Source organism: Lacerta agilis, chromosome 14, assembly GCF_009819535.1.
Source record: "Lacerta agilis isolate rLacAgi1 chromosome 14, rLacAgi1.pri, whole genome shotgun sequence".
NCBI lineage: Eukaryota > Metazoa > Chordata > Lepidosauria > Squamata > Lacertidae > Lacerta > Lacerta agilis.
The window spans coordinates 12,488,894-12,501,363 of record NC_046325.1 but is presented as its reverse complement, the minus strand read 5'-3'; the positions used below and the strand labels follow the sequence as shown (position 1 = coordinate 12,501,363).

Sequence of the window (12,470 nt, the reverse complement as noted above, 5' to 3'; positions counted from 1 at the left end):
AGTTCTCCCTTTCCTAACCAGATATAGTGAGCACACACACATGTATGTATGTGTGTATGTATTCTGAACCTCTTTTAACCTGGAGAGGCATTGCCCATGACCCCAGCCTCAGCTCCAACCCCTGAAAGTGACACAACAATTCAAGAGACTTTGAAAAATGCTGAGCTTTTGCTGAACAAATTAAAGCAACATAAAGATATTAATGTTTGGGTTTATGGTCCACAAGTTGAGCAAATCTGGTGCTGCCTGGTTGGGACCTGGGACACCAAATCTCCATTCAGCCATGAAGCTCCCTGGGTGACCTTGACCTTGAGGCAGTCACTACCTCTCAGTCTAACCCACAGAAACCCACCTGTGAAATTTACAGGCTTGCACCGTTCCTTCAAGGGCGTAGAATTACAGTATGTGTGCTACTTTGATATCTTGGAGGGGGGGGGGAGAGACACAATATATTGTAGATGGGGGAGAGGGGCAGATTGATTGACTAAGATGAGCTTCATACCAGAGACTGGTTGATACATCAGTTTCTAGAGAAGGGAGGGAGGGTGCTGTGTGGTGGTTAGTTTAGAGGGTCAGATAAGGATTGTGAAGACTTCAAATAATCACAGACATCCCCAGGTGAGCTTTACAGGATTGTTCTGAAAATATAAAGGAGGGTGAGGAAACAATCAATGTCACCCTGGGCTCCCTGGAGGAAAACAGGTGATATAAATGCAATAAATAAATTAAATAAATGTGGGGTGGATATGGATGAAGCCAACCTCCAACTCGATCTAACTTGATGGCACAATTTTACTTCCCCTTTCTCTTGTTTTTATGAGAGGACATTGCAGAAACCCACCTGTGAAATTACAGACTTGCCTTCAGTTTCTTCACCTCAACAGAACTTACCTTGCCAAACTGGAGTCCAACGTTATTTCTCAACCAACAGCCAGAATTATAGGGGGCAGTTGTCGGGAAAGCAGTTAAAGGGATTGAGACATAGTCATTCCTAAGGGGGCCATTGAAGGGTGGCAGGAGAAGGCTGAGGAAGTATCTCAAAAGTCTTGATCTGAAAGCTGAGCCTTTGCTTTATTTCAATAACAATTTATCAATCAATAACAGCTTTATTTCACATTTGGCAAATAGCACACTTACCCTTGTACCAGTGTGTGTGTGTGTGTGTGTGGAAGAAGACAACAACATTGACACTCTGGTCCTATGTGTCAAAAGCCACTTTTCCTGAAGAAAGTCAGCATGATATAGTGTGTGGATGGGACTTCATATCCCTGCACAGTTGTGAAGCAGACTATGATAGGGGGAGGCGTCTAGATCTGGCATCTACTGGCAATCCAAAACTTGAGGCCTGAATTTTGGGAGGGCTTCAGTGAAAGTTCTTCCCTTCTTCCTCCTTTGGGGAATGGAGGGCTGCCATGCACACCTGCAGCCTCTCTGATGCTGTCAAAGAGCTGTGTGGTGCTCAGGTCAAGGTGATCAGCAGAGAGCCCGCCAGAGTGCTGTTAAGTTTGGCTATTTTACCAAAATGCAAACCCCCACACCAGAAAATAGCCCAAATGGAATATGGCCATGAAAGTGTGATAACCACGGTCAGTTCATGTGGAGAGAGACAGACCTTGAGGTATTGGGGTCCTGGAGCACATTAGAATCTATAGGTCAGAACTAGCACTTTGAATTTGCCCCAGAAACTAATTGGTAGCCCAAATGTCCCCACGCATATGGCCATGAAAGTGTGATAACCACGGCCCAGCCTTATACCAACCCTAGATCATCCTGAGACCTCATACTACCTGTCAGTTGAAGGGGCATATGAAGGGGCGAGCAAGCTGCAGAGCAGGCCCGCTCCACCCCGGGGCACGCCCGGGGCCCCCCCGCCAGCGCTGCTATGGCATGGCATGCATGGGTTGGGCCCTGGCCGGAGGTGAGGGGCAGGCCAGCGAGGTGTCACACTTGTCACTGGCGTGACGCTCCTCCTCGCTGGCCCGCCCCTTGCCTCCGCCAGGGCCTGCGCCGAGAAAAACCCTGAAGAAAAAAAGGAAAGGAAAGCAGCCGCCGGCCGAGTGAGCAAGCAGCTGCTTCCCTTCCCTCCCCCCCTTTTTTTAGGAAGGGAGAAGGGCCGAGGAGCAGACTGCGCTCCATAGCGCATGCGTCGTGACGTCACAACGCATATGCTACGGAGTGAAGCCCCACTCCCAGCAGCCAAGCGGTTTTAAAAAATTGATTTCAGTGATGTCCCCTATCAGTAATGCCCACACAGTCACCTCAACATTTTGAAGGAGAGAGAAAGAAGGAAGGAAGGAAGGAAGGAAAGAAAGAAAGAAAGAAAGAAAGAAAGAAAGAAAGAAAGAAAGAAAGAAAGAACTTTAACACTTTATTCCTCATTACACTGTATTTCTCATTTACGGGAAGCTTTGGAAACATGCAGCCAATGGTGCAATTTTCAGATGAAAGCCCTCTGTCCTCCTTTCGCCATCTATATGTTGCAAGTCCTTGAATTTCCCCCCCCCCTTTTACCCTCATCCTGGCCTAACTGAAACCTATATAATAATTCAGAGAGCAGCTTGAGAGATACACTTGCTTCTGTAGAAAGTAGCATCCGTTACCTTGAGACTTTTCTGAACGTGGGTAAGTTGGAAGTGGAAATTCGCAAACTTCTGCCTGCTGTTTTACCCTTTAAGGAAACTGCACTTTGACTATCTCATGTTTAAGGAAGCTTTCCCTTCTTTCTTTCTCTCTCTCATTTCTGAATTGCCTTTTGTATGGACCTCAAGCCTACCATAAAAGAAACCAGAAACAATTTTTAAAACAGCCCAGAAAACAAGGAAGCATATTTACTAATGGGCATCTTCTGTTGGGGCTCCTGACAGTATTGCCAAGTTTATGACACCTGGCATCTTCGTTGTGTGATCTGTTCTTTGGAAGGACTGTGGCCCAGTGGCAGACCACATGCTGTGCATGCAAAAGGTCTCAGGTTCAATCACTGGCATTTTCATCTGGGGCTGGGGAAAGACTCCTGCCTGGACCTCTGGAGAGCCACTGCCAATCATTGGAAAGAATACTGACCCAAATGGACAAACGGGCTGCCTCGTTATAAAGCTGTCTTCGGGTGGCTGCCAGCACTGTGCTTGGCTTCTCTGAGAATTGCATCTTTAATATTTTCTAGCAGTGAAGTCCACCCACCTTAAATGAGTTGCAGAGCACAGCGACAGTTGTGGCACATGTCTTGGGGTGAAGCCACCCACCTGGCGCTAGTATCAATGCAGCTTTCCTGGGCAGGGCTGGGAAAGGGCAGGGGCACAGCTTGATTCATGCAAGTGCCTCAGCAGGAATACCAGATTGATCCTGCCAGGGCAACCACCTGGCCAAAACCACCTGCTGCCACCCTGCCCTGCTCCGATCCCTTTCAGGCGATGCAGGTGCCAGGAGGAAGGCTCCACCCCATCACACGTGCTGTTGGTACTGCGCACTGAGCTGGTAGCTCTGTCTCTGGCTTATAACAAAGGTTGCGTGGCAAGGTCCTAAACCCTCCTGGGTAGTGTTTTAGGTTAATGGGTGAATACAGAATGTGAGTGGCATTGGCTTAGGCTTTGGAAACCACACAACTACCGTATTTTTTGCTCCATAAGACACACTTTTTTCCTCCTAAAACGTAAGGGGAAATACCTGTGCGTCTTATGGAGCGAATGGTGGTCCCTGGAGCTGAATTGCCCAGGGGCCAAAAGCAGATTGTGCTTTTTATTTTACAAAGAGAAAAGGGAGTGTTGAAAGGACCCGCTCAGCAGCTGATCAGCAAGAGATCGGGAGAGAGATAAGAGTCCCCGGCTCCCTTTCAGCCCCGCCCTCCTTTGTTGAATGTGCTGCAGAGGGAGGTTGTTTGTTTCCCCAGGACATGTGACCGGCTGATTAGATTATCTGTCTGAAAACAGTAGAAATGGCTCCCTTTCCTTAAGATTTTTCAGAAATGTGAGTTAAACCCCATAAAAATGGGGCTTTTCCTCTTTGCTTTTCCCCCTTTGCAAAAGGAGCTTTGCTTTTCCCCCTTTGCAAAAAAAGCTGCAAAACCTTTAGCTGATCCTCAAAACAAAAACAAAAACAAAAAAAACCCCTAGGGCTTTTCCCTTTGCAAAAAAAGCTGCAAAACTTTTAGCTGATTCTCAAAAAAGGCCTTTTGCCTTTGCAAAAACAGCAGCAAAACCTTTAGCTGATCCTCCAAACCCCCCCCCCCAAACCCCAGGGCTTTTCCCTTTGCAAAAAAAAGCTGCAAAACTTTTAGCTGATCCTCAAAAACAAAACAAAAAACAAAACAAAACAGGGCTTTTAGAGGAGGAAAACCAGAAAAATATTTTTTTTCTTGTTTCCTCCTCTAAAAATGAGGTGCGCCCTATGGTCCGGAGCGTCCTATGGAGCGAAAAATACGGTATACTGTATCTGACTCCTGCCCATCCGCAGGAAGTCTTGAAAGGGTTCACCACCAGTAGGGGGAGCCCTGCTGATGCACATCAACTAGGAACTCCCCCAGGGTCACCGCTAGGGGTCATGCCATGGCCCTAGCTCTCCGTTTGGGGCTTTGGATGGAGACCATACCCCTCGGATTCCTTTCCCTTGAATTAGGAAAGGTAGGTGGTGGCCAGTACCTTCCCTCACCTTCAACTTAATACTCCAATGCCTAACCTTGCAAAGTTGTGACGATTTGCTACAAGGTAGGTGGGAAAAAAACCAAATGGCCAATGCCAGTTTGCCAAGAGGGGAGAAAAAATTCCTACCAGGCCCCTTGGACAACTGAGGCGACCAACCGAGGTCCATAGCAAGGTCAAGAAATAAAGAGCCCAACCTAAGAGAGGGAAGGAGGGAGTGATGGAGAGAGAACCGAACGAGCAGGGAGAAAACACGTGCAAGTCCTCGGCTGTGGGCAGTTTAAATAGCCCACGCCACGCCCCCGGACTGTCCGGATTGGGTGGCCTAAGGATGACGTGGCCAAGGACCATCCAATGGCGCAGGGACTATCTCGCCCCATGCAAGGGGGGAGGGCTTGCTCCTAGCCCACAACATCATCTCCCCAAGAATGGGAAATGGCTTTATAAGACAAATGTCCAGGGTATCACGTGACAGTCCGTTCCAACACACACACACACACACACACACAGAGAGAGAGAGAGAGAGAGAGAGAGAGAGAGTACCAGAGCAGGGGGAAATGAAAATGGAAGAATTACATTTGGATTTGCGGATGGAGGATAATGTTTGTTTATAGAAAGCAGTTTTGTAGGGTGTTATGGTTGAAGTGGTAGAAGTGAATATTGTTTATATACAGTGGTCAGATGAAGAATCAGAAGTTCTTCAATTTCTGAAGTTCCCCTCCCTCCCTCTCTTTTTTACTCTCTTGTCTATTTCTTCTTCTTCTTCTTCTTCTTCTTCTTCTTCTTCTTCTTCTTCTTCTTCTTCTTCTTCTTCTTCTTTCTCTCTCTCTCTCTCTCTCTCTCTCTCTCTCTCTCTCTCTCTCTCTCTCTCTCTCTGTTCCCTGCTTTTCTTTTTCTCTGTTCTTATTGTATTTAGATCAATGTTTTAGTTTTGGACAAAAAGAGAGATATTTGATATTTCTCTTTATAAATCCTAATAAAATGTATAGGAAGGAAGGAAGGAAGGAAGGAAGGAAGGAAGGAAGGAAGGAAGGAAGGAATGATTATGGCAAGAGAAAATCTAGGCCTGAAATCTTCTTCTCTTAGAGTTTACTGTGTGGAAGGGTGTGTGTGTGTGTGTGTGTGTGTGTGTCTGAAAAAGCATTCAGTGTGTCCTCACCTGCAATTAAGAACCCAGAAACAGGTTTATTACTTCAGCGAGAATTAGACTTTGAATATATATGTGTGTGTGTGCGTGTGTGTGTGTGCGCGCGCACGCGCATGTTTCAGGGGTGAAGAAGAAATTGACCCTGAAGAAAAAGGAGAGTGAATTTATCTAAAATTTGAGCGCATTTCTTTGTCAGATGAGGGAGGCGGTGGGTTTTACTTTTACTGTTCATTCTGTATGTGGTGGGGGTTTTGTGTGTGTTTTTGTTTGTTTGTTTGTTTGTTTGTTTTGCTGCTGTTACAGCAGCAGCAGCAGTGAAGATCTCCACAGTCTCCAAACCATCTTATTGGGAGAAAAAGAATGACCTTTCGAATGATACCACATCCCTATGTAGTGTTGACCCAGGATCTTTCAGTCCCTCCCAGGAACATTGCCAGGAGATTGGACAAAACAGTGGATCCTATGAATAAATAAATAAATTGCAAACAAATGTGGAAATGTGGAAAATGGAACTTAAAGTTGGGGTGTGAGAGAGAAACATCCCAATCAGTGCCTCTTATTTTATTCATTTAAAAATTTGCTCCTTGCTTTAAAATATCCTCCCCTTCTTCCTTCCGTTCTATAGATTCAGCAGCCACACCATGATCACCACCAAAGGTTCTTGCTGGCTGCTGCTGCGTTTGGCCGTCCTCCTCGTGGTTGTGCTGGTGCAGTCCAGCAAAGGAGCAAGCTACCGGGATTTTGAGCACAGACACATTGATTTTCCGAAAACCGGAGCAAACAACCCCAATGCCTACTGCAACCTGATGATGGCTCGGAGAGGACTGACCAGGCCGGCCTGCAAACCCACCAACACCTTCATCAACGGCAACCCTCGTTCCGTCCAGGGAATCTGTGGCAGTGGGGGAACTCACTACCGGGGCAATTTGTATACCAGCAAGAGCCGCTTCAGTGTGGTCGTCTGCCGCAACACAGGGAGATTCCCCAACTGTAATTATCGTGGCAGGGCGCAGTCCAAGAAAGTCCGTGTGGGCTGCAGAAACAGACTGCCTGTTCACCTTGACAGACTGGTGTGATGCGACCCACCGTTCATCCACAGGAAGCAGAAGTCTGAGGACGTTCTGGCAACCGTTGAATTTCCCTTTGCTTGCTGCTTTCTCTGCCGCTTTACTTTGAGGGCATATCCACACTGCAGGCTTAAAGTGGATTAGCAATAGTTCCTTCCTAACAGGAGGCACTGCGAAATGTAGACCTGAGAGGAGGGGGCAGGGGTCACTAATAAATCTTTACGGGCATCACTTCTTTGCTCATTTGGTTCTTCTTCTTTGCTTTCTGCTTTTCCTGCATTGTACCTCCACAGTGCAGGTTTAAACCCGGTTTAGCAATAGTTCCTTCACCCAGGGGCCCCTGGGAACTGTAGGCCTGAGAAGTGGAACGAGGGGAATTAAACTATTCCTTACTCAGTCAGATCTTTTTCTATGTGCAGGGTTTGGCCAAAGGTGGAAAGATGCCAAAGAGGACAGGCACAACTTTGGCACTTTTGGTGGTTGGGTACTAAAAAGAATAATCACGGAATGTGTGGCTCATCACGAAAGCTAGATCTGCTGAAATTCCCTCATCTACACAACTGTTCTCTTTTGCATCTGGTAACTCTGCTCATATCCCCTCTTCATCTCCTCCAGCATCCCTTCCTCAGCACCCTCACCTGAGAAACATTTCAAAGGAGTCAATTTGTGCACTGAGAAACTGAAACTGGGGTGGAGAATCTGTGGCCCTCTAGTGGCCATTAACTCGCATTAGCCCAAGCTAGTATGATCAATGGTTATGGATGATGGGAGTTGTGATCCTGCAATACCTAGAGGGCCACAAAGCTCCCAAACTGCATTAAAGCTCTGGTTCACCCAGGCATGCATATTGCTTGATTTCTGTTATACATCGTCACTCCCTAGCAGTGACTGGGAGCTGTTGCCTGAGAGAAGACATTCCCTGTCACAGTCCCTAAGGTGTTAAGTTCCCCTTTCCACACAGGGATGTTTCTGAAACCTATATTACAAAGCATTCATCCTGCGATGAGGACTCATCTCTTTGCCATGATTTTCAACACATGGGATATATGTTTTTAGGATTGTAAATTGTTTCAAATGGTTTTAATCCTTTATTGTTACATTGTGGGTAATATATTGGGACAATATAATGAATGGCAGGCAAGAAATCTATATTCAGTGTTAATAAATAACACTTTCTCCTGCCTCCTCCAATCTTAGCAAATATGTATCAACTTGTAGAGGTTTTGTCTTTCATAAGCACCCTTGCTTTAGCATGCAATAAAATGAATTTTTGCAAATGCAAATACTGAAACGGTGTATCTGTGTCCAAGAAGTTCTTAAGTGTTGAGGCTGTGGAAACTGTGTAGTGTGGGTAATGCATTCTGTGCATGCCCAGAGAATTCCTTCTTCATTCTATGGTAGTGGTTAGCTGTGGAAGAGGAGTGAGTACTTGTGTCTATGAAGAAATTCATAAGTACTGGGGCCCTGCTTTCCTTCACCTTAAAAATCCCTGGTCCTGAATGGGATAACTGTGCCCCTGAAGGACCAGGTATGCAGCCTTGGGGTCATTTTGGACTCGCAGCTGTCCATGGAGGCGCAGGCCATTTCTGTGTCCAGGGCAGCTGCCTACCAGCTCCATCTGGTGCGCAGGCTGAGACCCTATCTACCCACGCATTGTCTTGCCAGAGTGGTGCATGCCCTAGTTATCTCCCACTTGGACTACTGCAATATGCTCTACATGGGCTCCCTTTGAAGGTGATGCAGAAACTACAACTAATTTAGAATGCAACTTCCAGACTGATGACTGGGAGCAGAAACCAGGAACATATAACACCACTTCTAAAAGATCTATAGTGGCTCACAGTACATTTCCAAGCACAATTCATAGTGTTGGTGCTGCCCTTTAAAGCCCTAAATGGTTTTGGCCCTGTATACCGGAAAGAGCATCTCCATCCCCATCATTCAGCCCAAATACCAGGTCCAGTTCTGAAAGCCTTCTGGTAGTTCCCTCGCTACAAGAAATGAAGTTACAGGTAGCCAGGGACCCATCAGATGCTAAAGAGATAAAGAATTATACAACTTTCCAAAGACATCTGAAGTCAGCCCTATATTGGGGAGTTTCTAATGTTTGATGTTTTATTATTGTTAATATATTCAGTTGGAAGCCTCCCAGAGTAGCTTAGGTAGGATATATCACGATGATGATGATATTCTGGCCCATTTATCCAATCTCTTAAAATCATATTGAATCCCAATTCTGTACACTGTGGCATTAGCTACTCCTCCCAGTTTGGTGTCCTCTGCAAATTTAATGAGCATAATCTCAATTCCTGCGTCCAAATAATTCATAAGCAACGGGCCCAGGAAAGAACTGTGCAGCACCCCACTTGCCACTTTTTTCTGGGATGATGAGTAACTATTAGTGAGCACTCTTCGGATTCAATCAGTCAAATCCACCTAACCTTGTCCAGCAAAGAATGGGGGGGAGGGGAGGGGAGAGAGTTGCAGGATGGAGTAACAACAGAAAACCAGTATATCAAATTACAATGCTACATCACTAGGTATCAGATGATATTTAAATACCCCAAGCATTCTGTTGGCTTAGCTGAGAAGTGTTTGTACTCTGAACTCTTGGTTGTTGTCATTGTTTTTCAGGGCTGAACATCTCTGGAAATTGGGCAGATAATTCCGTGAAAGTAGATAAGAGCAGTCCCAGTAAAGCATGCCAAGTGTGAAACCTGAACAAGCAGAGCATTGGAGTTTCTTTTTCTTCTTTTTTTCTTTTAAAGGGCCAGGATCATTTGCTCACATGATGGTGCCTACAGTTGTCCCAGCTGTCAATACATTCTGACACATCATCTCACTGATAAATTATTGTCCACAGGCTTCTTTCTTTCCATTGGAGTTGTCAGCATTCATTTCCCTCCCCAGGCTCTCTAGAAGTCAACAGTGAAAGCTTATCCATATCTACCCAGAAGAAAACATTTACTCCATATTTACTGAACCCATCATCACCCTGGTAAATCCCCGTGCCTTGGTCTCCCCCTGCTCCCCTCCCTGCCATGCCTTTGGAAGTGCCTTCTGGATAGTTGGAGGTGTTGAAATTGTTGGCAGCATTCGGTTCCCTCTCTAGGCACTCCAGAAGGCAGCCTGATGCATATCTGACCCACCAGGTCTCTTCTTACATTCAACACTCAGAAATATTAAGATTAAAATTGGTTGTGGCATCAGCTGCTATTTGTCCACCATTGCTGCACTGTTAGTTGTGGAAACTCTCCAGTAAGCGTCTGAGATCTGCACTGAGTGAGATAAACATCAGGTGGATATATGTACTCAAGAGTCCCTTGACCAATGAATGGAGCTGAAACGTAAGAATTTCCCAATTCAGAGCTGGGAGAGTGCCTAACTACATTGGAAGAGATCCGTTTTTACAAGAAAAGAGCAGTCACATTGCCACTCAAAAGCTTGTGTGCTGGAGAGAGATTCTGCAACCTTATGGAATATAAGTGGGATCTCCCTAAGCGTAAGTGATCAGAGGAGACCTGGATAAAGTCTTTTCCCACCTGAAAAGCTACTCTTGTTCCTGTCATTCTTTCTTATATATATGGTAAGTAGGAAACCATTCCAATCAGGCTTGCTCTGAGTCTGTTCTTTGCATCCATACATTCCATTAACTAATAAGGGTTCCTTTGGTACCTTTAAGTAGTAACAAGATTTGCAGAAATCGGCAAGTGAAGATAAACAATATTACCTGCTAAATTTTCTCCACCACTGGCTGTGTCTACACCCCTCTCATTGGTGTTTCTTTCCCTGATTATGGAAATAGGTTTAATGATTGTTATTGCGGTATGTATTTTCATGTCTTTATATTGTAAACCACCCTGTGATCTTTGGATGAAGGGTGGTATGGAATTTTTACTAACAACAACAATGAACGTTCCCTACATCAAATGGGGTGCGCGTTTTGCGTCGTGAGTAGCCCCCTTGGATCACGGAACAGCTCCTGGCACCACCTTCCCAGGTTGGATACCTGTGGACTCCACCTACTCCAGCAGCCGCCCAATCCCGGCTGGGGAGGTGTTGCCGGGGGGGGGGTTGGCCAGCTAGAAGGAGGGATTATACAGGACACACAATACAGGACACACAATATACACAATAGCACTTGAGTCATTTCCCTCAGGGGCTGCCCGGGGTTCGGGGGACTCTGCCTGGCATGCAATTGCATTGCAAAATTTGGGGGGAAATGTGAATTTCAAAGGACAGCAGCATTTTGGTTTGTATATTGTTTCAGACAGCCTAGATTTCATGGATTTGCCTTTAAATGTGAACTGAATCTTATTTCTCCCTTATGCCTAATTTCAGCCCACCAGCACCTGAAGCCTGAAATGGTTCACTCTAGACTTCTACCACTTCATTTTGTATATGGCCTTGTTTTCATCCTACACAAATAGGCATCACTTTAACATTTCCCCTTTTATTCCTCCTCCTCCTCCTCCTCCTCCTCCTCCTCCTCTCTCTAGATTCCAAGTCCCCACCATGCAGTCCTCTGAGGTCTCCTGCTCATTGCTGGCACATCCGGCCATCCTTCTTGGGCTTCTGCTTGTGCGGTCCGGTGAAGGACAGTCCCGTGAAGCTTTTGTTTGGAAGCACATTGATTACCCCAAAAGCTACCCAACTTCCCACCCTGACACCTACTGCACGCTGATGATGATGCAGAAAGGGATGACTCGATATGTTTGCAAAGAGACAAGTACCTTCATCAACGACTTCCCCATAAGTGTCGTGCAAGTGTGCAGAGGGAGAGGGACTCCTTCAAGTAACTATTTTGACAGCACAGACTCCTTCGATATGGTCATCTGCAGATACACAGGTGGCCCACCGCCTTATAACTGCAGGTACAGTGGAAAACCCGCACACTTGCGCATTCGCGTGACCTGCACCGGCAACCATCCTACTCACTATGTGACTCAAAGGACATAGGCAAATGGGGAAGCAACTCACCCTCCATCTGCTAAAGTCAGAAGCTGTTGGACATGTTGGCCCAAACTCGGTTCTATTATCCTGCATGCTTTCTTCTTGGTGTATCTATGTAACATATCCACAATACAAACTTATCCTGCTCTAAGAGTCATTTGCTTTCCCAGTGAACGCTGGGAACTGGAGTTCTTCAAGAAGCAGCTTTGGGAAATACCTTTGGATGACATTTCTTTACCCCTTTTCCTTTTGGCCTCTTTGGGTATCTTTTCCCTCTTTCCACCATGATAATGAAAGTATCACCTGCTGCGTCCCCTCCTCAGCATTTTCACCAAACGACATCAGATTTCTAATCAGAAGTATAAACGTGCCACATTTGTTGCACCAAGGGATGGGTGACAAATTCATTTTGATTCACATTTTAATGTGGCACTACCTTATTCACATCTTCCAAAACTGCATGGGAACCAAAACATTTGAAATACATACTTCTCTGAATTTTGCAGTACAGTTCTTCATATGAGTAATGCTGACCAAAACGAATATACTAAGGGAATGTCAGCATAAAAATGCACATATTTGTGAAAATTATATACAGAAATGTATTGTATTCAAGGGTACTGCTTGCAAAAATGTGTATATTGAGGAAATGTTTACTAAAATGCTGATTAA

The 12,470-nt window shown here is 45.6% G+C and overlaps 2 protein-coding genes across 2 annotated transcripts; both read left to right on the top strand.

Annotated features, from left to right (window-relative positions):
* The first annotated feature begins 2,576 nt into the window (after nt 1–2,576).
* Nucleotides 2,577–7,342, top strand: LOC117058697 (ribonuclease pancreatic-like). The gene is made up of 2 exons (XM_033170032.1): nt 2,577–2,622; nt 6,404–7,342. The coding sequence occupies exon 2, from the start codon at nt 6,420–6,422 to the stop codon at nt 6,852–6,854; it is 435 nt and encodes a 144-aa protein (XP_033025923.1). The 5' UTR covers nt 2,577–2,622; nt 6,404–6,419; the 3' UTR covers nt 6,855–7,342.
* A 4,018-nt stretch (nt 7,343–11,360) lies between these two features.
* Nucleotides 11,361–11,804, top strand: LOC117057479 (ribonuclease pancreatic-like). The gene has a single exon (XM_033168328.1). The coding sequence runs from the start codon at nt 11,361–11,363 to the stop codon at nt 11,802–11,804; it is 444 nt and encodes a 147-aa protein (XP_033024219.1).
* Nucleotides 11,805–12,470: the final 666 nt, after the last annotated feature.